Source organism: Heterodontus francisci, chromosome 14 (assembly GCF_036365525.1).
Source record: "Heterodontus francisci isolate sHetFra1 chromosome 14, sHetFra1.hap1, whole genome shotgun sequence".
Taxonomy (NCBI): Eukaryota; Metazoa; Chordata; class Chondrichthyes; order Heterodontiformes; family Heterodontidae; genus Heterodontus; species Heterodontus francisci.
The window spans coordinates 54,840,826-54,866,162 of record NC_090384.1 but is presented as its reverse complement, the minus strand read 5'-3'; the positions used below and the strand labels follow the sequence as shown (position 1 = coordinate 54,866,162).

Genomic DNA, 25,337 nt, shown 5'->3' with positions numbered 1-25,337 from the left:
TGAGTTAACCAATTCTCAATCCATGCTAATACATTAACCCCAATAGTGTGAGCTCCGACCTTGTGCAATAATCTTTTATGTGGCACATTATCGAATGCCTTCTGGAAATCCAAATATACTACATCTACTGGTTCCCTTTTATCAACTCTGCTTGTTATATCCTCAAAGAACTCAAGCAAACTTGTCAATTATGAATTCCCTTTCACAAAACAATGTTGACTCTGTTTGATTGCGTTAAGCTTTTCTAAATGTCCTACTATTTCTTCCTTAATAATGGACTCTAGCATTTTCCCAACAACCGATGTCAGGCTGACTGGCCTATAGTTTCCTGCTTTTTGTCTCCCTCCCTTCTTGAACAGGGATGTCACATTAGCGGTTTTCCTATCTGCTGGGACCCTCCCAGAATCCAGGGAGTTCTGGAATATTTCGACCAATGCCTCCTCTATCTCTGCAGCCACTTCCTTTAAAACCCTTGGATGTAGGCCATCAGGTCCTGGCAACTTATCTGCCTTTAGTCCCATTAGTTTGTCAAATACTTTGTCCCTCATGATAGGGACTGTTACAAGATCTTTCCTCCCATTAGCTCCTTGCTTATCTGATACCTGTGGGATGTTTATAGTGTCCTCCACCATGAAGACCGATGCAAAATATTGGTTTAAATAATCTGCCATTTCCCTGTTCCCCGTTATCAGTTCTCCAGTCGCATCCTCCAAGGGTCCCACACTCACTTTAGCTACTCTCTTTCTTTTTATATACCCATAGAAGCTCTTGCTGTTAGTTTTTATATTTCTTGCCAAGTTACTTTCAGAATCAATTTTCTCCCTCTTTATTAGATTTTTAGTCATCTGCTGCTGGTTCCTAAAAAATTCCCAATCCTCTGGCCTACCACTAGTTTTTGCCGCTTTGTAGGCCTTAGTTTTTGAATGGATACTCTCCTTGACCGCCTTTGTTAACCACAGGTGGTTCTTTCTGATGAGTCTTTTTTGACCGGGATAAAGCTTTGCTGAGCGTTATGAAATATCTGCTTAAATGTCTGCCACTGCTCATTCACTGACCTCCACTAATCCACTAATGTAACCCCACTATTTAAAAAGGGAGGTAGAGAGAAAGCAGGGAATTATAGACCAGTCAGCCGGATGCCGGTAGTGGCGAAAATTCTAGAGTCCATTATCAAAGATTTTATCGCAGAGCAATTAGGGAACAGTGGTAGAATCGGACAGAGTCAGCATAGATTTAAGAAAGGGAAACCATGCTTGACAAATCTACTAGAATTCTTCGAGGATGTAACTAGTAGAGTTGATGAGGGGGAGCCAGTGGATGTGGTTTATTTGGACTTTCAGAAGGCTTTCGACAAAGTCCCACATAAGAGATTAGCATGTAAAATTAAAGCACATGGGATTGGGGGTAGTGTATTCCGATGGATAGAAAATTGGTTGGCAGACAGGAAACAAAGAGTAGGGATAAATGGGTCTTTTTCTGAATGGCAGGCAGTGACTAGTGGGGTGCCGCAGGGATCGGTGCTAGGACCCCAGCTATTCACAATATACATTAATGATTTAGATGAGGGAACTAAATATATCTCCAAATTTGCAGTTGACACAAAACTGGGTGGGAGGGTGAGTTGTGAGGAGGATGCAGAGAAGCTTCAGGGTGTTTTGGACAAGTTGAGTGAGTGGGCTAATGCATGGCAGATGCAGTATAATGTGGATAAATGTGAGGTTATCCACTTTGGTAGCAAAAATAGGAAGGCAGATTATTATCTGAATGGCTATAAACTGAGAGAGGCGAATATGCAGCGAGACCTGGGTGTTCTCGTACACCAGTCACTGAAGGTAAGCATGCAAGTGCAACAGGCAGTAAAGAAGGGAAATGGTATGTTGGCCTTCATAGCGAGTGGATTCGAGTACAGGAGCAGGGATGCCTTGCTGCAATTAAACAGGGCCTTGGTGAGGCCACACCTGGAATATTGTTGCAGTTTTGGTCTCCTTATCTGAGGAAGGATGTTCTTGCGATAGAGGGAGTGCAGTGAAGGTTTAGCTCTGATTACTGGGATGGCGGGACTGATGTATGAGGAGAGATTGAGTCGGTTAGGATTATATTCGCTGGAGTTCAGAAGAGTGAGGGGGGATCTCATAGAAACCTATAAAATTCTAACAGGACTTGACAGGGTAGATGCAGGAAGGATGTTCCTGATAGTGGGGGAGTCCAGAACCAGGGGTCATAGTCTAAGGATACGGGGTAAACCTTTCAGGACTGAGATGAGGAGAAATTTCTTCACCAAGAGAGTGGTGAGCCTGTGGAATTCGCTACCACAGAAAGCAGTTGAGGCCAAAACATTGTATGTTTTCAAGAAGTTATATATAGCTCCTAGGTCTAAATGGATCAAAGGGTATGGGGCGAAAGCGGGAACAGGCTACTGAGTTGGATGATCAGCCATGATCATAATGAATGAAATCATAATGAAGGGCCGAATGGTCAACTCCTGCTCCTATTTTCTATGTTTCTATGACCTTCCCCTTAGTCTATTTTCCCAGCCTACTTTGGATAACTCTTTCTTCATACCTCTGTAATTGCCCTTGTTTAAGTTGAGGACACTGGCTTGAGACATGGGTTGCTCGCCCTTAAACTGAATTTGAAATTCTACCATGTTGTGATCGCTACCCCCTAGAGGATTCTCAACTATGATATCTCATTAATCCTACCTATTGGAGGGGGCGTGGTTGAGGGGCAAAAGAAATGTATTATTTAATTTTATTGAATATGTCTTTAAATATTTAAATAAGCCGCAGGGCTGACCGCCCTTTAGAAATGGCGTCAGCGTCTGCACACAGGCAGATGACACCATTGCTGGGGATGGACAGCCCACCCCTCCACATGTTTGGGGGCGGCAGGCCACCCCAACTATTTAAATGAGCCGCTGCGCTTAAGATCGCAGCAGCTCTTTGGCTGCTATTTTTTGAGCTTGCCGTTGAGATTGGCGGTCGGCTAATAGAATCCAGCCCTATGTCACACTCCAGGTGCACCCAATACAAAGGTATGGGTATATACTCCCCACTGATACCATTCACTGAAACCTTGGCATTCAATGCACTCTCTGGTGGAAAAGTTATGCCCTTCCCCAGAAAAAGAGTCTGGGTGGTTCCTGTATCCCTAATTATAACTATAAGTTTACCTGCCTCACTTGAGGAATAAGGAGTTACTTTTCCTTTTGACAAGAATTCCCTATAGCTCGCAGGTATCTTGTTCATGTCCTCACAGTGGTTTTTGTCCTTGGTCTTACAGCTGCAGTCAGAGCTTCAGGTTGATCTGTCCTACTCCTAGTTAGGGCCCCTTTCTCTGCACTGGCCTTGTGTACCCCAATACGTCCCAGGGTTTACCCTGTAACTTCTAGCAATCCATACAAAGGTGCCCTACCTTGTGGCAATGGAAACACTTCGTCCTCTGGACCTCACTCCCATCCTCAGCACTTTCCTTTCTTGCCTGTGGAGGAGATCCTGGTATGTCCCCAGCTGTCCCATCTTGTCCCTGGCTCCTTGCCTTCCTTTCATCCTCCCACCTGCTATCCTTCTTGGGTTTGTGGGGGTGACGGAAAAAGAATTTGGACTTGTGGTCAAGCTCGTAATCATCAGCCATCTCAGCTGACTGTCTGGCTGTTAAAACCTTTTGGTTTACTATATGGGTTTTTACTAATGGAGGTAGATTGCTTTATCCTCTCAAATTCTATATAAGTCTGCCCAGGCTGTTTCCAGAGGTTCAGACATTTCTGCCTGTCAGCTTCGGGGACCAACTTATAAGCAGCAAGAATAGCCTTTTTTGCCATCTTATAATCTGCAGAAACCTCCTCAGAAAGCATAGCATAAACCTCATGAGCTCTGCCTATGCATCTGCTTAGCATGATCAGTGTCCAGTTTTTATTCAGCCACCTCATCTGTTTTGCTATCTTTTCAAAAGAAATGGAATATGCCTCTACGTCCCTTTTCTCAAACTTTGGGAGGACTTGCACAAATTTAAACAGCTTCCCACTGGGTCTTGGGATGGAGTCAGATTCCTCCACATCAGAAATTTCCCTGGAGTCAAGGCCACCCTTTTGTTTTAGTTCCAGCCATTTAAGCTGATATTCCCTTTCACTCTCTTTTTCTTCTCTTTCTCTTGCCATTTCTCTCCCCTTTTCTTCTCTCTCTCTTGCCCTTTCTCTCTCCTTCCATCCCTTTGAAATGTCCTTTCTTTTGCCTTTTCCCTCACCTGAAATTCAAGCTCTAACTTCTTCCTGTCCAACTGAATCTGTGCCAGTGTTACCTTGTCCTCTTCTGATCCTACTCATTCCTCTGGCTCTTTCACTTCAATCTTCAACTGTCTGGCCATTAGTCTCTGAATTTCAGGTCTCCTAGCTCTTGATCTAATATCTACCTTCAAGTGCTCCACAATACTTAACAGCTCGCCAGCAGACAATGCCTTAAAAGAATCATAAACTATTACAGACTGCTGCACAAATGCACTTGCATCAAACGTAGCCATTCCAGTAGTTTAAGCTTTACTCTAATGCACAAGAAACCTGTTGTTTACCTTTTCCACTTTTCAATTATTATTACCCCACTTAAATTGCACTTTGTCGGCTTTGGGTTATCCCGAGCAAGCCTCCAGTTATCTGATATGACTGAAGTTGGAGGAATTCACTGTCTTTCTCCAGTTGCACTACTCTACTGGTCACAACATGTATTTAAATGTTTTACCCAGTTACTGATATGGCCAATTATATACTTTATCTATATTAAGTATTGATGAAAACAGAGACATTTTTGTTGAAGCTTGTCATCTTGCACTCATCAAGACAATTCGGAAGAATACCAATATAAAGGAAGCAACAAATTTATACTATATGAAAAGAGAGTGCTGATTTGTTGACAAGTCGTCTCCGATTGGTAGAGGCGTTGCCATGGAGAATGCACCAGTTTATGGTGACTAACAGTTAACTGCCAAGCTTTGTTTGAAACTTAAAACAGGCAGCTTGACTTTGATTGGTGAAGGCATTGCCCTGAGGAATGAACCAGCGAATGGCTGGTACTTATTAATAAGGACAATACCTTGACCAATCAGAGTCAAGTTGCCTGGTTAAAATTTCAAACAAAGCTTGGCAAGTAACCTTCAGTCACCATAAACTGGTACATTCTCAATGGCAATGCCTCTACCGAGTCCACTTGCCATCCAATCAGCACTCTCTTTTCATATAGTATAAATTTGTTGCTTCCCTTATATTGGTATTCTTGTGAATTGTTCTGATGAGTGCAAGATGACAAGCTTCGATAAAATGTCTCTGTTTTCAGCAATACTCAAGTTCTGTACTACCAAACGACTATTTGTCTATAATAAAAGCAAAATATTGCAGATGATGGAAATCTGAAATAAAAGCAGGAAGTGCTGAAATACTCAGCAGATCAGGCAGCTTCTGTGGAGAGAGAAGTAGAGTTAACATTTCTGATGATAGGTCATAGACCTGAAACATTAACTCTGCTTCTCCCTCCACAGATGCTGCCTCACCTGCTGACTATTTATTTATATTAGTTTCAGAATAAAAATCCACTAACCAGGTTTCTTTAATAAACAACAAAATTATTGATTTATTATAAAACAAGACTTATTCAATAAAGATGCAAAGCTTATTAACACAGTTTGAAATATGAAAGTATAAATATCTACCCATCTAAAATAACCTAACACACACACACCAGTTAAAGAAAAAAAATAAAGACAAATGAAAAAAACTGGCTCTGAAGAGATCAACGTTAAAACAAAAATACTTTGGCCAAGTTATTATCAATTCTTGAAGAAAAAGGGCAAGTTATGGAATGTTCCAGATGGCCTTTGGTCTGACATCCAGGTACACATATATGGTTGTCACTGGGATCTTTCTGGAGCAGTTCTGTTCAGGAGATGTCGAGGAGTAGTCTTGCAAGCTTTTCAGGAGAATTACCGCATCAGTGATTGCAGCTATCACACTGGATTCTCAGAAGATTTTCCAAAACAGGTGGAAGAGGATGAGTTGGGTGGCTTCTCTCTTAGCAGGCTACACACCAACTGAACATTCAAAAAGTCCAAGCCCCAAATCAGAAAGCCAAAATTCTTGACAACTATAAACCTAGACATGTGACTTTTCTGTAAACAACTCCAATTGCCAGTAAGGCTCCTTATGTTTATTTAGCCCTTCATTGTCTCTTCCAGTGTTTTTTTAAAATTCAAATTGTCCTTCTAGTAACCTTTTTAAAAAAAACAAATCCAAGCATCTCCTCAGTCTTTCAAATGAACCAATTTTCACAATGTTTTAAACACAAATCCTCAAAAAATATTAATAATGGAAGCATCTTTATGACAACGTCCAGAAAGCTTGATCCTCTGGTTACATACCCTGTGTTAGGGGTATTACCTTCTGTGAATTGCACCGCTGTGCTCATTCCATCTCTCCTGTGGAGCGGTAGGTCAGTGAGGAGAATGCCCCTGCTGCTCATCTTCATCCTTATCTGAGGTCCAAGGTAAAGCTTCACACATGCTAAACTGATGCTTGACGGAGGAAAGTGTAAATCAGTTGCACAAAACTCCAAAGTATTTGAAATGACCTCCAGAGTAATGGAAACCACGTACAAGATTGTGAAAGCACACTCTCAGAACAAGCCCTGTGAGCAAAAGCCTTCACTTAGGCAAGGAAGTATCTGTGGGATCTCAATACTTTTAGGATTTTTTGCTTGTCATTTGTTCAGCCCCACTGTCCTCTTGCCTTGCTTTCATTGCCAAGTTTCAAAATGCCTGGGAAACCAGTGCACCCACAGTTAAAGTTGAAAACCCCAGTTAAAATTAGCTCTTAAAATATTTAAATTGGCAACCACCTTTCCCAAGGGGGTTTCTCAAATGCAGGCGAAGGCCATGTAGTTAAAAGTGGGGTTCAAGCTAGCTTCCTGACACGGTCAATTTCAGTGCTTTTAACCACCTGCCCACGCCAAAACACACTTGCTCTGCTAGGTTAAAATTCCCCCAAGGTGTCTGATTGATCCTGGATCTGCACTGAAATGGTTTAGCCAATTGAACCAAAACAATAAATACAAGGCACAAAAGTTGTAATCAAATTGTGCAGTGCTCTAGTCAGACCATTTCACCTTGAGTACTGTGTCTATTCTCAGCACAAAGAAACAAGGGAAACATTCAAATCCTACATGCAGTGGAGAAAAGAGCCCTAAAGCGGGTTCCTATTGTTGGTTCTGAGTTATGTGCAAGAACTGGAGCTTTTTAGCCTGGAAAAGCTGATCTTATAGAAGTGCAATTTTGAAAAAGATTATCTGGAAGCTACTTTAAGATTAAACTTTGGGAGACACATTTTTAAACTAGCAACAGGAACTTTAGAACTGCCTAGCCAGCAACGCCTAAATCCCAGGAATGAATAAGAAAAACAAGAGGTTCTTCTCCAGGCCAAGAGTGATCAACATTCGGGTTGGACTTCTAGACAGAGTGATGGAGGGAAAAGCCTTGTAACCATTTAAGAAATAAGTGGAAAGTGCAAGGGGAGGAATAGGATTGTTCTTATGGATGAATTAAGATAAATGACCATCCTCATCGATAAGTATCTTGTGATTTCAGAACAGCAATTAAGGGACCACAATTGAGTAAAGATGGATGAGAAAATTAGCCAGGAGTCCCACTTCCAAAAGTAACTCCTGCTGGAAAATATACGTGTAGATGTCATGGGAGAACATGGCAAAGCTTGGCTATGCAACAGCACATAGCAACTACAGTAGAGATCATTTGTCCTGATACCATAATGTTACTATTGTATCAGGAATTCATGTTATGCAGCATCTTAATATGGTAGCTAAAATCCAAATGTTCACCTAAAAATTGTGCTATGCAGACTATTATCCTTAGGGCTGTACATATAATTCGTACATTCAAATCACAATTATATCTAGTTGCAGCTGAATATCGAGTTACTTTAATAATCTCCAAAGGAGTACTGTCTCTTCTCATTTTCACAAGCCTGCCTCATTTATCTGATAAATTATGTCAGTTCTATCTAAATGCCAACAGGGAAGAATTGCAGTGTAGCTTGATTCCTGCATTCTGAACAATAAAGATGAAATTACTACACAGCTAGTCACACAATGCCACATAAGTTCAACTCATACCTCTCTGTTAACTTCATTATCAGGATGATAGCTGTTTTGATAATTTATAGTTGTGAGGAGAAATTTAAGATACTGCAAGTAGGATAAAAAGGGATTTACTACTTTTTAAAAAAAATTATGGTTTTGAGAGGGTTACTAAAGGAATAGTCTTGCTTCTAGTTGAGAAGTCAGTGATGAAAAGTTATCACTTTGAAATTGTCACTAAAAGATAGAGGTGAAAATTAGGGAGAAATTTCTTACACATGGAAAACTTTGTTGCAGGGAATTGTTATATATCAGACTTTGGAATTGTTTTAGGAAAAACTGAATAAAGATTTACAGCAAACCATGACATGGGACTATAGGGAGGAATTAGGACAGTTGGATTAGTTTTGGAGTTCTCTGGTAAAGAGCTGGCATAGACATGATGGATTGAATGGCCTCCTCCTATGTGTTTCCATGCTGGAGTGCTGGGATGTTGACCGATTGGCCTCAGAGGATTGAATTTATTTTGAAAAAAAACTCCAAATATGGGCAAATAAACTCAATCTATATGCAAACTATCATACATTAAAATATATTATCAGATCAGGATCTTGTAGGACAGTCATTCCTGTTAGGCATATTGGCCCACACAGTGGATCAGTAGTGACATGCCCAAGAACACCAATAGTTGCCCAATTAATATTTTGAAAATAGCAGCTTCATCAGATTTGCAATTGACTATGCTATTTGTGTTACTGTCACCTCTGACAAGACAGTCATTTATGTGAGGGTGGTTTTCTGATCAGCTGTTATGCAAAAAACAGTACCACAGACTTTCTGACTGTTTTTCCATCAGACAGCCATATTTTAGCTTCACAGTATCTCACCTAAGAAAGAGAAACCTACCGAGCAAGAGTTTGGGAAAGTTGGATGTTTCGATGTTGTGGTAATAAATGATTGATGTTATCGCAGCCAAGAACCCCATGCCGGCCGGCATATAGAGATGCAAGTGACGTGAGTCAGTAAACCTAGATAATGGAGACAAAATGAAATACAAAATGTGAACTTGGCAAAATTTCAATACTTATAAAGGAATCAGAACATGTAATTATTTTAAAGGAGTGTTAATACTTATTATGTTGCTGTACACACAAATATTCCCAGAAATATCATCTGGATTACCTCCAATCGGTTGCTGTAACTTCAACAGAAGAGCAGCAGAAACCATGGTTATACAGGATTTCTGTGCATTACAGTGGGCGATTGGCAAAAACTCTGAGGAAATTCCTGGCGATATAAGTTTTATTGTGTATTGGGAAAAGGAATTTTGCAGTCAGTGGTGAAGCAAGAGTGCTCCATTGCTGGTCTTGAAGAAAGCAGTGCTGAGAGATCTAGCAATCTCTGTGGCGAGAACTTTACCTCTCTCAACATGCAACCGATTGCAGTATTGTTTGTTGGGGATTCCCAGCGTCAAGCTGTGGTGATATCATCAAACGACCCAAGCAGTCAATTACGCTAAAGACTTTTCATAGACATCTAACCAGGAAATTAAAAGCACTAATTATTAAAATGTTACAGAGAACAAAATAAGGAATAGAACATAGGAGGTTAAGGCATAAGCTGCTATATAATGAACAAATATTAATTTTTTTTATTCATTCATGGGATGTGGGCATCACTGGCTAGGTCAGCATTTATTGCCCATCCCTAATTGCCCTTGAGAAGGTGGTGGTGAGCTGCCTTCTTGAACCGCTGCAGTCCATGTGAGGTAGGTACACCCACAGTGCTGTTAGGAAGGGAGTTCCAGGATTTTGACCCAGCAACAGTGAAGGAACGGTGATATAGTTCCAAGTCAGAATGGTGTGTGACTTGGAGGGGAACTTGCAGGTCGTGATGTTCCCATTCATCTGCTGCTCTTGTCCTTCGAGGTGGTAGAGGTCGTGGGTTTGGAAGGTGCTGTCGAAGGAGCCTTGGTGTGTTGCTGCAGTGCATCTTGTAGATGGTACACACTGCTGCCACTGTGCGTCGGTGGTGGAGGGACTGAATGTTTGTGGATGGTGTAGCCAATCAAGTGGGCTGCTTTGTTCTGGATGGTGTGATGGAATACTCTCCACTTGCCTGGATGTGTGCAGCTTCAACAACACTCAAGAAGTCATACCTAGCGCAAAGAAAGATGGCTGTGGTTGTTGGAGGTCAGAAGTGGGAATGCTCGCTGGAGGTCAATCATCTGAGCTCCAGGACATCACTGCAGGAGTTCCTGAGGGTTGTGTCCTAGGCCCAACCATCTTCAGCAGGGGAGCAGGAGGGGGATTGAGAAATCAATAGTGATAGGGAATTCGATAGTTAGTGGTGCAGACAGGTGTTTCTTTGGCTGCAGACGGGAATCCAGGAGGCTATGTTGCCTCCCTGGTGCAGGGTCAAGGATGAACTACTGCAACGGACTCTGAAGAGGGAGGGTGAACACTCAGCGGTTGCATTCCATATCGGTACCAAAGACATAGGTAGAAAGAGAGATGAGGTCCTGCAAGCAGAGTTTAGGGAACTAGGAAAGAAAATAGCAAGCAGGACCTCAAAGGTAGTAATGTTCAAGTTATGCCTGGTACCACATGCCAATGAGTATAGAAATAGGTGGAAAGAGCAGATGAATGCATGGCTGGAGACATGGTACAGGAGGGAGAGCTTTAGTTTCCTGAGACATTGGGTCTGGTTCTGAGGGAAATGGGACCTGTACAGGGTGGCCGGGTTGCACCTGAACAGAACTAGAACTAATGTCCTTGAGGGACGATTTTCCAGTGCTACTGGGGAGGGTTTAAACTAACTTGACAAGGAGATGAAAACCGGGAGGTAATATTAGTTAGAAAAAATGAACAAGGTGCACAGAGAATTGGGGAGAGACACATATGTTATGAATGCTGGACTTTGTAAGATGATTACATTTTTAAAATTCTGATTTTTAAAAATGTTTAAGATGGAGCCTGGAAGGTCAGGTGACCTCACATCCACTCTGCTAAAGGACAAGACAGATCAAAGACTTTTTTTTTAAAGACTGCAGGAGTAACACATGAAGAACAGTGGGTTTCCCCCTCCCAGACTTGCAGGTTGTAAAACAAGGAGTCAGTGATTCTGAAGATGCAAATGTACAAAGTAGCTGTTAATACCTGGGAACAATGGAAGCAGATTTCTGACCTTTGCATATTGGAAAAGAAAAATAAGCAATTGACTTTTGCGTCCAGATAAATTAAACAGATTTTATGTAGGCAAACAGGCTGTAAGGGAGGAAAGCAGTCTGGAAGGCAGAGCAAATACAGACCTGTTAAGACACAAGTGCAAAATACAAGGATGGATTGCATATATTTTAATGCAAGGATAAGGCAGATTAGGAGAGCGAAGAGGGGACAGGAAAAAACATTAGCGGTCAATATAAAGGAAAATCCCAAGGCATTTTATAAGTATATTAAGGGCAAAAGGATAACCAGGGAAAGTGTAGGGCCCATTAGGGACCAACGTGACAATATTTGTGTGGAGCCGGAGGACATACGTGAGGTTTTAAATGATTACTTTTCATCTATTTTCACTGTGGAGAATGACGATGTAGGTGTAGAGATCAGGGAGGGAGATTGCGATATACATACTAACATTGAAAGGGAGGAAGTATTAGAAGTTTTAGCAGACTTAAAAGTGGATAAATCCCCAGTCCCACATGAGATGTATCCCAGGCTGCTGTGTGAGGCAAGAGAGGTGACAGCAGGGGCTCTGACACAAATTTTCAGATCCTCTCTAGTCACAGGAGAGGTGCCAGAGGACTGGAGGACAGCGAATGTGATACCATTATTCAAGAAGGGTAGCAGGGATAGACCAGGTAATTACAGGCCAATAAGTCTAACATCAGTGGTTGGGAAACAATTGGAAAAAATTCTGAGGGACAGGATTAATCTCCACTTGGAGAGGCAGGGAATAATCATTAATAGTCAGCGTGGCTTTTTCAGAGGGAGATCGTATCTAACTAACTTGATTGAATTTTTCGAGGAGGTGACTAGATATGTAGATGAGGGTAAAGCAGTTGATGTAGTCTACATGGACTTCAGGAAGGCTTTGATAAGGTCCCACATGGGAGATTGGTTAAGAAGGTAACAGCCCGTGGGATCCAGGCCAATTTGGCAAATTGGATCCAAAATTGGCTTGGTGGCAGGAAACAGAGGGTAATGGTCGAGGGTTGTTTTTGCGAGTGGAAGCCTGTGACCAGTGGTGTACCACAGGGATCAGTGCTGGGACCCTTGCTGTTTGTAGTGTACATTCATGACACGAAAATTGGTAGTGTCGTAAATAGTGAGGAGGAAAGCCTTAGATTACAGGACGATATAGATGGGCAGGTAAAATGGGCAGAGCTGTGGCAAATGGAATATAATCTTGAGAAGTGTGAGGTGATGCATTTTGGGAGGACTAACAAGGCAAGGGAATATACAATGGATGGTAGGACACTAGGAAGTACAGAAGGTCAGAGGGACCTTGGTGTACTTGTCCATAGATCACTGAAGGCAGCAGCACAGGTAGATAAGGTGGAAGACATATGGGATACTTGCCTTTATTAGCTGAGGCATAGAATATAAGAGCAGGGAGGTTATGATGGATCTGTATAAAACACTAGTTTGGCCACAGCTGGCGTACTGTGTACAGTTCTGGGCACCACACTATAGGAACGATGTGATTGCAATGGAGAGGGTGCAGAGGAGATTCACCAGGATGTTGCCTGGGCTGGAGCATTTCAGCTATGAAGAGAGACTGAAAAGGCTAGGGTTGTTTTCCTTAGAACAGAGAAGGATGAGGGGGGACATGATTGAGGTATACAAAATTATGAGGAGCAGTGATAGGTTAGATAGGAAGAGACTTTTTCCCTTAGTGGAGGGGTCAATAAACAGGGGGCATAGATTTAAGGTAAGGGGCAGGAGGTTTAGAGGGGATTTGAGGAAAATTATTTTCACCCAGAGAGTGGTTGGAATCTGGAATACACTGCCTAAAGAGGTGGTAGAGGCAGGAACCCTCACAACATTTAAGAAGTATTTAGATGAGCATTTGAAACGCCATAGCATACAAGGCTACGGGCCAAGTGCTGGAAAATGGGATTAGAATAGTTAGGTGCTTGATGGCCGGCACAGACATGATGGGCCGAAGGGCCTGTTTCTGTGCTGTATAACTCTATGAGTATTTTATCAAGCATAACATATGTCTAATTTAATTGCCTGACTATTTACTTCTGAGATTGAGGTTTAACTTCTGTACAAACTGGCAAAGAAAATAAAACATGTTCTCTCTGATAACTGCAAGAGTCCTAATTAAATGAAGCTGAAGAAAACTCAATTGAGCTTCTAAATGCACACGAATCTACAGCACAAATAGTCAAAGCAGTCTCATTCTCACAGGTCAAAGGATAGCTGCAGTGGAAATTGTTGATATGGTTGCACTTGTGAAGTAAGTTTAGTTGAGGCAGTATCAACGGAGCATTATTAGGAACCAAATGTTTCGACATCCAGAAATTTCTTCTTTGACCACCTTCCCCACTCTAGCTAATATACCACTTAGACTGAAGTCTGAAGAACAGTTAACATATCAAGTATCTCTGCCATGCTAATTTCCAAATCTTCTTGGCAAGTATGAATACAGAGGTCAGGATGCAGCTGCAAATGGAGTGCAGATTGCAAGCAGAGTGTGGAGATATGAGTTTGATGAGTGGCAACTCGGTGAAGTGGGGGAGGAGGTGCTCCTCTTTTTTTCAATTTTTTTGCCCTCCAGTATTTGGTTCTTGCTTCAGTGCAGTGGAAGGAGCTGGTTGGGAGTAAATGTTAAGCTATTCTACTTATAATAAATAGTCTGTAAAGTTAAGGTATGGCAAGGCAGCTTGGCCAAGTGAAATGTACAGCCTGTGGCATGTGGGAAGTCATGGATGCACCATGTGTCCTAGAGAAACACATCTGCAGGAAGTGTCACTGGCTGCACAAGCTTGAGCTCTGGGTTTTGTAACTCGAGCAGCAGCTGGGGTCACTGTGGTGCATCTGCGAGGCAGAGAAATACATGGATTGCACGTTTAGGGAGGTGGTTACACCACAGGCTAGGAGCATGCAGGCAGATAGTGAATGGGTGAATGCCAGGCAGTCTTAGAGAACCAGGCAAGTAGTGCAGGAGTCCCCTGAGATGATGTCGCTTGCTAACTGGTTTTCCATTTTCAATACTGGTGAGGGTAATGGTTCCTCAGGGGAGTGTCGTCAGAGCCAAGTTTGTGGCACCCCAGGTGGCTCAGCTGCATAGGAGGTGCCATATTGGTACCAATGAAATAGGTAGGAAGGGGGTTGAGGTTCTGAAAGCAGATTTTAGGGAGCTAGGAAGGAGATTAAAAAGCAGGACCTCAAAACCAGTAATCTCAGGATTACTCCAGTCCAATGTGCAAGTGAGCATAGGAATAGGAGAATTGAACGATTGCACACATGGCTGGAGGACTAGTGTAGGAGGAGGGCATCAGATTTCTGAGGCATTGGGACTGGTTCTGGGGCAGGTGGGACCTGTACAAGATGGACGAGTTTCATCTTAGCATGAGTGCGACTAATATCCTTGTAGGGAGATTTGCTAGTGCTGTTGGGGAGGGTTTAAATTAAATTGGCAGGGGAATGGGAACCTAAGAGGGAGCTCAGATTGGCAGGAAGCAAAACTGGTAACTTGTCAGCGGTGTGGGAACCAGGAACAAATATCAGAGAGGAATACCAAGGCGCACAGAATACTGAGAGATAGATAGCACTAGAGTAGGGAATAGTAAGTTATTAGATGGGTTCAGAGTAAGGGAGAAAGTAATAAGTCTAAATCAGGGTTAATGTGCATGTATGTGAATGCATGGAGTATGGTTAATAAGTTTGGTGAGGTAGAAGCGCAGACTGCCATGTGGAAATATGATGTTATGGCTATAACAGAGACCTGGCTCAAAGAAGGGCAGGACTGAGTGTTAAATATTCCTGGATACAAGGTGTTCAGGAAAGATAGAAAAGATAAAAAAGGGGGAGGGGAGGCAGTATTGATTAAGGAGAGCATTGCAGTGCTGGAGAAAAAGGATGTTCCAGAGAGGTCGAGGACAGAATCAATTTGGCTAGAGCTAAGGAACAAAAAAGGTGCAGTGACATTGCTTGGTGTTGTCTACAGGCCACCGGCTAGTGGGAACGACGTGGAGGAACAAATGTATAAGAAAATTACAGACAGGTACAAAAATTATAGGGTACTTATAATGGGGGACTTTAATTATCCAAACATAGACTGGGATTGTAGTAGTGTAAAAGGCATTGAGGGCAAGAGTTCCTAGAGTGTGTTCAGGAAAATTTTCTACAGCAGTATGTTGCTAGTCCAATGAGAAAGGAGGCACTACTAGACTTGGTTCTTGGGAATGAGATGGGCCAAGTGGATCAAGTATCAGGAGAAGAGAATTTAGTGGACAGTGATCATCGTATCATAAGATTCAGGCTGACTATGGAAAAGGACAAAGAACAATACAGAGTATGAATAATTAATTGGGGGAAAGCCAATTTCAGTGGGGTAAGAATGAAGCTGGGATGAATAAATTGGAGTCAAAAGTTGGCAGGAAAATCAGTAGCTGCACAATGGGCTACCTTCAAAGAAGAGGTAGTTCAGGCACAGTGAAGGTATGTTCCCTCGAAGGGGAAAGGTAGAGCTAACAAATCCAGAGCTCCCTGGATGACAAAAGAGGTAGAGATTAAGATAATGAAGAAAAAGTGTGCTTACAACAGATGCCAGGTAGAAAATACTATTGAGAACCAGGCTGAATATAGAAGGTCCAGAGGGGAAGTGAAAAAGCAAATAAGAGAAGCAAACAGAAAGCATGAAAAGAGACTGGCAGCTAGCATTAAAGGAAATACCAAAGTTTTCTATAGACATATAAATAGTAAAAGGGAGGTAAAGGGAGGAGTGGAGCTGATTAGGGATCATAAAGGCGATTTACATATTGAGGCAGAGGACATAGCTGAGGTATTAAATGAATACTTTGCATCTTTCTTTACCAAGGAAGAAGATGCAACCCAGGCAATGGTGAAAGAGGAGGTAATTCAGACACTAGAAGGGTTTAAAATTGATAAAGAGGATGCATTAGATAGTCTATACTTAAAGTGGATAAAGCATTAGGACCGGATGAGATGCATCCAAGGATACTAAGGGAAGTGAGGGTGGAAATCGCAGAGGCACTGGCCATAATTTTTCAGTCTTCCTAAGACTCAGGGTTGGTGCCAGAGGACTGGAGAATTGCAAACATTACACCCTTGTTCAAAATAGGGTGTAAAGATAAGCCCAGCAACTACAGGCCAGTCAGTTTAACTTTGGTGGTGGGAAAACAGCTAGAAAAAATAATTTGGGACAAAATTAATAGTCACATGGACAAATGCGGGTTAATTAAGGCAAACCAGCATGGATATCTTAAGAGAAAATCATGTTTAACTAACTTGCTTGAGTTTTTGAGGAGGTAACAGAGAGAGTTGAGAAGGGCAATGCTGTTGATGTAGTGTACATGGACTTTCAAAAGGTGTTTGATACAGTGCCATACAACAGATTTGTGAGCAAACTTATAGCTCATGGAATAAAAGGGACGGTAGCAACATGCATACGAAATTGGCTGAGTGACAGGAAACAAAGAGTAGTGGTTAATGGATGTTTTTCGGGCTGAAGGAAGGTCTGTAGTGGAGTTCCCCAGGGGTCAGTGTTGGGACCCTTGCTTTTCCTGATACATATTAATGACATAGACCTTGGTGTACAGGGCACAATTTCAAATTTTGCAGATGATACGAAACTTGGAAGCATGGTGAACTGTGAGGAGGATGGTATAGAACGTCAAAAGGACATAGAGAAGTTGATGGAATGGGCAGACAGGTAGCAGATGATGTTCAATGCAGAGAAATGTAAAGTGATTCATTTTGGTTGGAAGAACATGGAGAGATAATATAAAACAAATGGTACAATTATAAAGGGGGTTCAGGAGCAGAGGGACCTGGGTGTATATGTGCAAAAGTCATCGAAGGTGGCAGGACAAGTTGAGAGCGCGGTTAATAAAGCATACAGTATCCTGGGCTTTATTAATAGGGGCATAGAGTACAAGAGCAAGGAAGTTATTTTGAACTTGTATAAGACATTAGTTCGGCCTCAGCTGGAGTAGTGCGTCCAATTCTGGGCACACACTTTAGGAAAGACTTGAGGGCGTTGTGAGAGTGCAGAAAAGATTCATGACAATGGTTTCAGGAATAAGGAACTTCAGTTATGAAGATAGATTGGAGTAGTTAGGCCTGTTTTCCTTGGAGAAGAGCAGGCTAAGAGGTGATTTGATGGAGGTATTCAAAACCATGAGGGATCTGGACAGAGTAGATAGAGAGAAACTGTTCCCACTCGTGAAAGGATCGAGAGCGAGAGGGCACAGGTTTAAAGTATTTGGTAAGAGAAGCAAAAGTAACATGAGGAAAAACATTTTCATGCAGCAAGTGGCCAAGTTCTGGAATGCACTGCCTGAGAATATGGTGGAGGCAGGTTCAATTGAAGTATTCAAAATGGAATTAGATTGTTATATGAAAGGGAAGAATGTGCAGGGTTACAGGGAGAAGGTGGGGGAATGGAACTGAGTGAATCGCTCTTTCAGAGAGTCGGTGTAGACACAATGGGCTGAATGGCCTCCTTCTGCACTGTAACAATCCTGTGATTCTGTGATATTGGGTGTGCTACAGAAAATTAATAGTTACGTAGTATCACGAGAACACAAGAAATAGGAACAGGACGAGGCCATACAATTCCTCGAGCCTGCTCTGTCCTTCAATAAGATCATAGCTGAAATTCCACATCAACTCCACTTTCCCATGCTATCTCTATATATCTTGACTACCTTAGTACAGAAAAATCTATAGAACACAGTCTAGAATAATCTCAACAACAGAGCATCCACAGCTGTCTGGGGTAGAGAATTACAAAGGTTTACAGAATCCTGAGTGAAGAAATTTTTACTTATCTCAGTCCTACCCTTTATCATTAGACAATGGCATCTATGTCTAGACTCCCCAGCCAGGGGAAACGGCATCGACCCTGTCAAACCCTCTAAGAATTTTAACTATTTCAATGAGATCACCCTCTCATTTTTCTAAACTCCAGTGAATGTAGGCTCACTCTACTTAATCTCTCCTGACTGGGCAAATGTCTCATCCCAGGAATCAATCCACTGCAGTGGTTCTCAAACCCCACACATAGTAAAATATACCTTCTCATATTATTTTCCCTCTTTCTAGATACCTCTCTAGAGTGAGCTATTTTCTGTTATTTGGGGTGAAGTATATCTTAAATTTTTATTACAATGTCTTAATTTACTGCTAGTAAATTTACTGCTACTTTAACTCCAGCTTCTTATTTCCAATTAATCAGCTATTCAGCATCTCTTCTTAATATCTGTTCTTTTAATAGCAACTGTTTTTAATATTACTACTTTTTCTATAGTATTCATTCAGTCCCAAATTGACACTGAGCAAAATGTTTTTTGGCAATAACCAGAACTTCAAACATCTGAGCAGTGTTCTGCTCAGGATGCCCATTTGAGACTGAGTGAACACAGTTTTTAAAAAGTGATATTATGAGCAGCTGACCTTAACAACTGACATTAAAAAGAATGACTAAGCACATGATTAATCAGCTGTTTAATGTGCTGTGAGCATGAAGTTACAGTGCATGCATTACGATTCGAGTACTGTTCCATTGTTTCCAGAGATGATTTGCACTTTTGGGAAAAGTTACCATAAGAACCAAGTTTTACTATGTTTGTGTAAGATTATGGGCCAGAGTTTGCATGGATAATAGCAGTGAGACTAACATTGCAGTAAATCGGACAGCAACTTCCGGCATGTGCACATGCGTAGTTAAACGCAAAATTCCAAAAGTTGCTGTCAGAGATGTTCTGCTCCTCCACAGGATGACTGTTACAGTCCTCACCAATAGACTCAGCACTGAAATAAATTCAGTGGCGTGAATTTGGAATAATTGCCCACTGGTTCCCCACTAAACAGGCCAGAAAATATTCGGGCTGGTGTACTCAGGAATAAATTAATTTTTAACATCGTGACACATGATAATTACTGACAAACAACCTCTCTGGCCCAGAAAATTTAATTTTATAAGTGTGGAGTCTCAGTCCATCAGAGGTTAATTAGTGTTGGAGATATAAAACAAATTACATTTTCTTTTTACTTTTCCTATCTGTCTCTTTATCCCTCGTTTGTCATCTCATCTCTCTTTCCCAATCTTTATTCCACTTTCTGACCATGACTTAAATCTAATTTATACTTTTTGCTTTATACTTCCTAGTTTAGACTCTGTGGGCTGGATTTTGTACAGAAGCCGAGCCGAAAACCCCGCCTCTGCATTTTGTCAGCCCCTCGGAGTGATTCTCCGGTTTCCTGGGGTGAAAGTTCAAGGAGGTGGGATCCCTGTCCCTTGAAAGACTTAATAGGACCAATCACAGGACCGGCAGCTCAGCAGTATCAGCAGTGCCACTGGGAGTGGTGGCTACTGCCGTTACTGCAGAGACCACAGACCCAGGCTCAGTGCTTGAACCCCGGAACACAAGTAGGTGAAGTGGTGTCAGTAGGGCCAGTCGGAAGGCTCCAATGAGGGGGGTAGGTGGGTGGGCATCCAGTAGGAGGCGGGTCCCGAGGCGGCAATTGTTTCTCGGTGGGGGACCTCGGTGGGCCACAAATTGCCCAAGAAGGAGGAACCCTCCCCCAAGCCCACAGGGAGAGTGCTTCACTTTCCAAGGCGTCCTCTGCGTTCAGCAGAAGCCCCCAACCAGCCCTCCCCACCCCCCCCAATGCTGGTAAGATTCCAACAGCAGTAGGAAGAGGCCTTTAAATGGCTATTAATAGCCATTTAAGGGCTTCAATTGGCCTCTGGGCAGGAAGGCTGTCATCGGCCTATCCCGCCCCTGGGAGAATCGGAACCGGCAATCCCATCATTGGTTTCCTTGATGGCCGCTGCTGCTCCGATTCTCCGGCCCCTTGTCATGAAACTCACCATCAGTTGGAGAACAAGATCTAGCTCTGTATGTCCCAATGAGGATTGAAGGAGCTCCCTGCTTCTTGCCTTGTTCACAGAAGCCACAGATACCCTGTAGAGAGTGCCATGCTGGATTTAACACCAGATTAGTGCAAGTCTCTGCTCTAAACACACAAAGTATTGTAGAAAGCTATCAGCAAGAGGAATGGCGTGCACTATTCCTTGGCCACTGACAACAAGATTTGGGCCTATATGATATATGTATTAATCTAGCTCTTGCTGCACCTCATTATTCAGTCACATAACATAACAACTACCAATATTTCCATGGTAAATATTTGCCGACTATTTCTGGGTGATAAATATAAAGTGAACAACAGAGTAATAGAATTATAGAGTTATTACGGCTCAGAAGGAGGCTGTTTGGCCCATCAAGTGCATGCCGGCTATCTGGGGCCTCAACTTTTTACAATTTATATAAATGACTTAGAAGAAGGGACCGAAGGTATGGTTGCTAAATTTGCTGATGACACAAAGATAATTAGGAAAGTAACCTGTGAAGAGGACATAAGGAGGCTGCAAAGGGATATAGATAGGTTAAGTGAGTGGGCAAAGACCCGGCAAATGGAGTATAATGTGGGAAAGTGGGAAATTGTCCACTTTGGTAGGAAGAATTTTAAAAAAGCATATTATCTAAATGGTGAGAGATTGCAGAGCTCTGAGGTGCAAAGGGATCTGGATCCTAGTGCATGGATCGCAAAAGGTTAGTATGCAGGTACAGCATGTAATTAGGAAAGCTAATAGAATGTTATCGTTTATCGTGAGGGGAATTGAATACAAATTTAGGGAGGTTATACTTCAGCTATATAGGGCATTGCTGAAACCACATCTGGAGTACTGTGTACAGTACTGGTCTCCTTATTTAAGGAAGAATGTAAATGTGTTGGAGACAGTACAGAGAAGGTTTACTAGACTAATACCTGAAATGGGCGGGCTGTCTTACAGGGAAAGATTGGACAGGCTGGGCATGTATCCACTGGAATTTAGAAGAGTAAGAGGCTGCTTGAGTGAAACATATAAGAGACTGAGGGGTCTTGACAGGGTGGATGTGGAAAGGATGTTTACCCTTATGGGAAAATCTAGAACTAGGGGTCACTGTTTAAAAATAAGGATTCGCCCATTTAAGACAGAGATGAGGAGAATTTTTTTCTCTCAGAGGGTCATAGTCTTTGGAATTCTCTTCCTCAAAAGGCAGTGGAAGCAAAGTCTTTGAATATTTTTAAGGCAGAGGTAGATAGATTCTTGATAAGCAAGGGGGTGGAAGGTTAATGGCGGTAGGAGTAATCAGTTCAGCTATGAACTTATTGAATGGTGGAGCAGGCTCGAGGGTTGAGTGGCCTACTCCTGCTTCTAATTTGTATGTTTGTATGTTCGTAAGATCTATAGAGCAATTCAATCAGTCCCATTCTCCTGCTCGTTCTCCATGTCCCTGCAAGTTTATTTCCCTCAAGTGCCCATCTAATTTCCTTTTGAAATCATTCATCACTTTGCTTTCATTACCCTCATAGGCGGTAAGTTCCAGAGCATTACCATTCACTGCATAAAAAAAGTTCTTCCTCATATTTCCACTGCATCTCTTGCCCAAAACCTTAAATCTGTGTCCCTGAGTCCTTATACCATCAGCTAATGGGAACAAGTAACTAACAGCAAGTAACTCACCTACTGACTCCCCAAAGCTTTTCCACCACTTCCATCACAATGTAGTACATAAAATAACATCAGTTTGCAAACTAAAACACAATGTCAGTGCTCAGGGTGCGCACAAAAACTTTTCTAGCTTCTTTCTTGCATTCTAGAAATCATATCAAACCTTTGGCTGCATTAAAATCTTGCAAAATACCCCTATGCAATTATTACTCTCCAAAGCTCAAACATTTATTGTTGATATTGTGTGACCAATAAAAACAATTAATGGCCTAATTGTATGACCAGTTTACAATAATGTGGTATGGTTTACTTCCAAGTATATGTAGGAATAAAGTCACTGATCAGATTCTGTGCTTCATTCTGCCAAGAGAACCTATAACAATGTCTAACCGCATCCGCTCAAAAAAACTCCCTAAAATATTCCAATGCAAACAGCTGACAGTACTGTTGGCTTTTTATTCGCATTACAATGTAACACAGAATTGAACACACAGAAAACTACATTTTCCCTGACCAAGAAGCAATATAGTGGCAGCAGTAAAAAGTTCAGTGCTGTCAGTTTGCTGTGTTATAAAGCATGTATTGGTGTCTTCATACTGGACCATGACAAAATATTGCAACACCTGAGTAATTATGAAAGGTCAATCACTGTCCTTTTCCTCTGTACATGCTTAAAACAGAATGTTTTAGTATTGTCAAACCATATCTTTGGAAACATAACCACATTGGAAATATTGAGATTTGTTGCTAATATCTTCTAGAGACCTTAGAGACTATTAATTTTTTCTTGGCTGCATCAAAGCTTTAATCTAACCATCAGATAGGCCAATATTAAGCAAGACTTTCATATTCTGCTTTTAACCTTTTAGGGCTTGCAATGTTGTGGAATAGAACATCTTTCCACCTTTTGCACTGAGACTCGGCATTAACCAATTCCTGGTCAAGTACAAGATGGGTTAAATGCAAAGTATATCATCCTGAGTGTTGTTCTTTAACCATAAACAGAGAATAGCACCCCCTGATGAACCAAAATGAGATTTCAATTTTCCACTGTGATCTTCCCAGATCCAAAATGCCTGATTAGGGCCAAATTATGCAAACTTTTATCCTGTTAACTCGAACACTCTGGGGCATCAATTCAGTTGACCCCAGATTAATTTCACGGATTCACTCTCCAGCAGAGTTTTAAAAAAATCCTTATCAGTGTTGATTTAAATGCAGGTTCAAAGCCAGCACTTCAAACCATTCAATTCACCTCTACCTTCACATGAATTCTGTCTATATCTATCAATGTAACCTGATGGTAGAAATTTTTCAGAGTTTCCAATGAAAAATTATTAGCTCTGGCCATTTTGGAGGGATTTGGTCCTTATTATGAAAAATCCTTTAAAAAAGTAACTATTATAAAACGTTGAAAGAGACTTTATAATTAATTACTTAGTTGCAAATCATAGTTGGTTCTTCAAGATAGGCCTAGTATATTACTGGGTCTTCCTTTTAAAAACATGCCTAAGAGATCTTGAGGAGTTTGCAATGTTATAAAAGATCAGTTGACAGTTGTTATGAGGAATTCAAAGTTGACGCATATTGAAGGCTATTCTAATATCCTGGAGTCATTTTACTTTTTATTTAATTTATAATTTAAAGGACAGCTTCAATTATTATGCTTGAGTCTATTTTAAACTCGACAGGGAGTACGCACTCTTCATCAAGCCGACAAGCACGGACAACAGGTTATTTTATTTCAATCCTGGCATAGACTTCCCGACGCAACTTCTGCTCGGGGTTAATAGAAAGACACATAATGTTAATTTCTCTCTCTGACACTGAAGTGAACAGTTGCAAGAGGACAACTGGAGCAGGCAAAACCGCGCTCGGCTCGATCAGTAAAAATAGCCCCAGACGATCTGGAAAACACATGTGGCCACTTACCCATCTGAAACGATCCCCTCTGCTATTTCACACACCAGGACAAACAAGAGTATAAAAGTGAGGATCCATCGCAAATTATGCCCAGGAAAATGCAACCACGTGCTGTGATGAATGTGGACTTTGGAACTCTGACTTCCCCAACCTTAAATCCAAAATAATGCATACATTTTACTTAGATTTTCACAAATTCAGTGCTACCAATATGTAAACATATAATTTTAACTGAAATGGCTGTGATCTTCTCACTCATAGCTTACCTATGAATAATATGGGAAAGGTGATGAAGAGCAGCAACACATGTGGGACAACATTCAAAGCGTCCACGAAGCAGCCGTTGTTGAGCACTCCCTTGTCCACATTGTAGGCAGCCGTGTCGTTGTCATTGCCACAAAAAGACAAGGACATGGTCGAACTGGGGCTCTGGTTAAATTGAAGAGGGGTAAAGGACAAGCTTTAGCACGTTTTCAGAGAACCATTACGAAAACGATCCAGGACACAATAAAAAAGAAAGCGCGAGAATCCCAAGCAGGGTGTACTGTCAATGAGCTGTCAGCGTTCTCGACTGGTGAGTGTCGAGATCCATTTCTCTCATTACATCAGTACTTCTCGCTGATAAAACGAGAACTGTATCCAACTTCACCGATTGCAGCAGTGGCTCACTTCTGCAATCCTAAGCAAATACGCGAGCCGCTCAGAGTTGGCCACAGGCACATAGATAAAACAGCACTATCTGTAAAGACATTTAAACAGAATATGTGATGTGTGAAGCAGTTTAGTAACTAGTATTTGAAGCTAAAACGGTAAACAATTCTGCAGCGTAATTATGAATAGACTTTCATGCACTTAAACAATTAATTTTAAAAACAGTTCATTCTACATACAAACTGTACTATGCAGCTATTAAGTAATGTGTGACTATCTGGGTGCCGTAACAATCTTCTTCGCATTCTTTTCTCTGAAAAATTTACATGTCTTAAAGGGGTATTGCCATCACTGAAAAGTAGTAGGCAAGTATTTTTGTCAGCAAACAAAGTGATGTCATTCATGCTGAAAAATTATTACAAATTAGCTACATAAGAAATTATAGGAACAGGAAATCACCGTTAGATCCAGATCGCTCCACGAACTTGCCTTCTCTATATATTCCTCAGGCCCAGCTCTCTCCATAAAACAACAACTTGCATTTATATGGTGTCTTTAACCCAACGAAACATCAGAAAATGCTTCACACGTGCGTAACAAAACAAGCATTAACACCAAGACAAAAAAGGAGCTTTGGCTTAGTTGGTAGCACTCCCGCCTATAAGTTATAAGGCTGTAGGTTTAATTTCCACTCCAGGGCTTGAGCACAAAATATCAAAAAATTGACACTCCAGTGCAATACTGAGGGTGAGATGCACTGTTTTAGATGCCATCTTTCGGATGAAACCAAAGCCCCATCTGCCCTCTCAGGTTGATGTAAAAGATCCCACAGCACTATTCAGAAGAAAAGCAAGGGCGTTATTCCTGGTGTCC

At 41.7% G+C, this 25,337-nt stretch overlaps 1 protein-coding gene across 1 annotated transcript in view; it reads right to left on the bottom strand.

The window, feature by feature from the left end:
• Positions 1-24,227, bottom strand: part of abcc8 (ATP-binding cassette, sub-family C (CFTR/MRP), member 8) — a 333,471-nt gene extending 309,244 nt beyond the window's left edge. The window contains exons 1-3 of the mRNA XM_068046867.1: positions 24,080-24,227; positions 23,823-23,964; positions 9,036-9,157 (exon numbers count right to left, since the gene is read on the bottom strand). Coding sequence (XP_067902968.1) covers positions 9,036-9,157; positions 23,823-23,964; positions 24,080-24,227 — 412 coding nt within the window. The remainder of the gene's footprint in view (positions 1-9,035; positions 9,158-23,822; positions 23,965-24,079) is intronic.
• Positions 24,228-25,337: the final 1,110 nt, after the last annotated feature.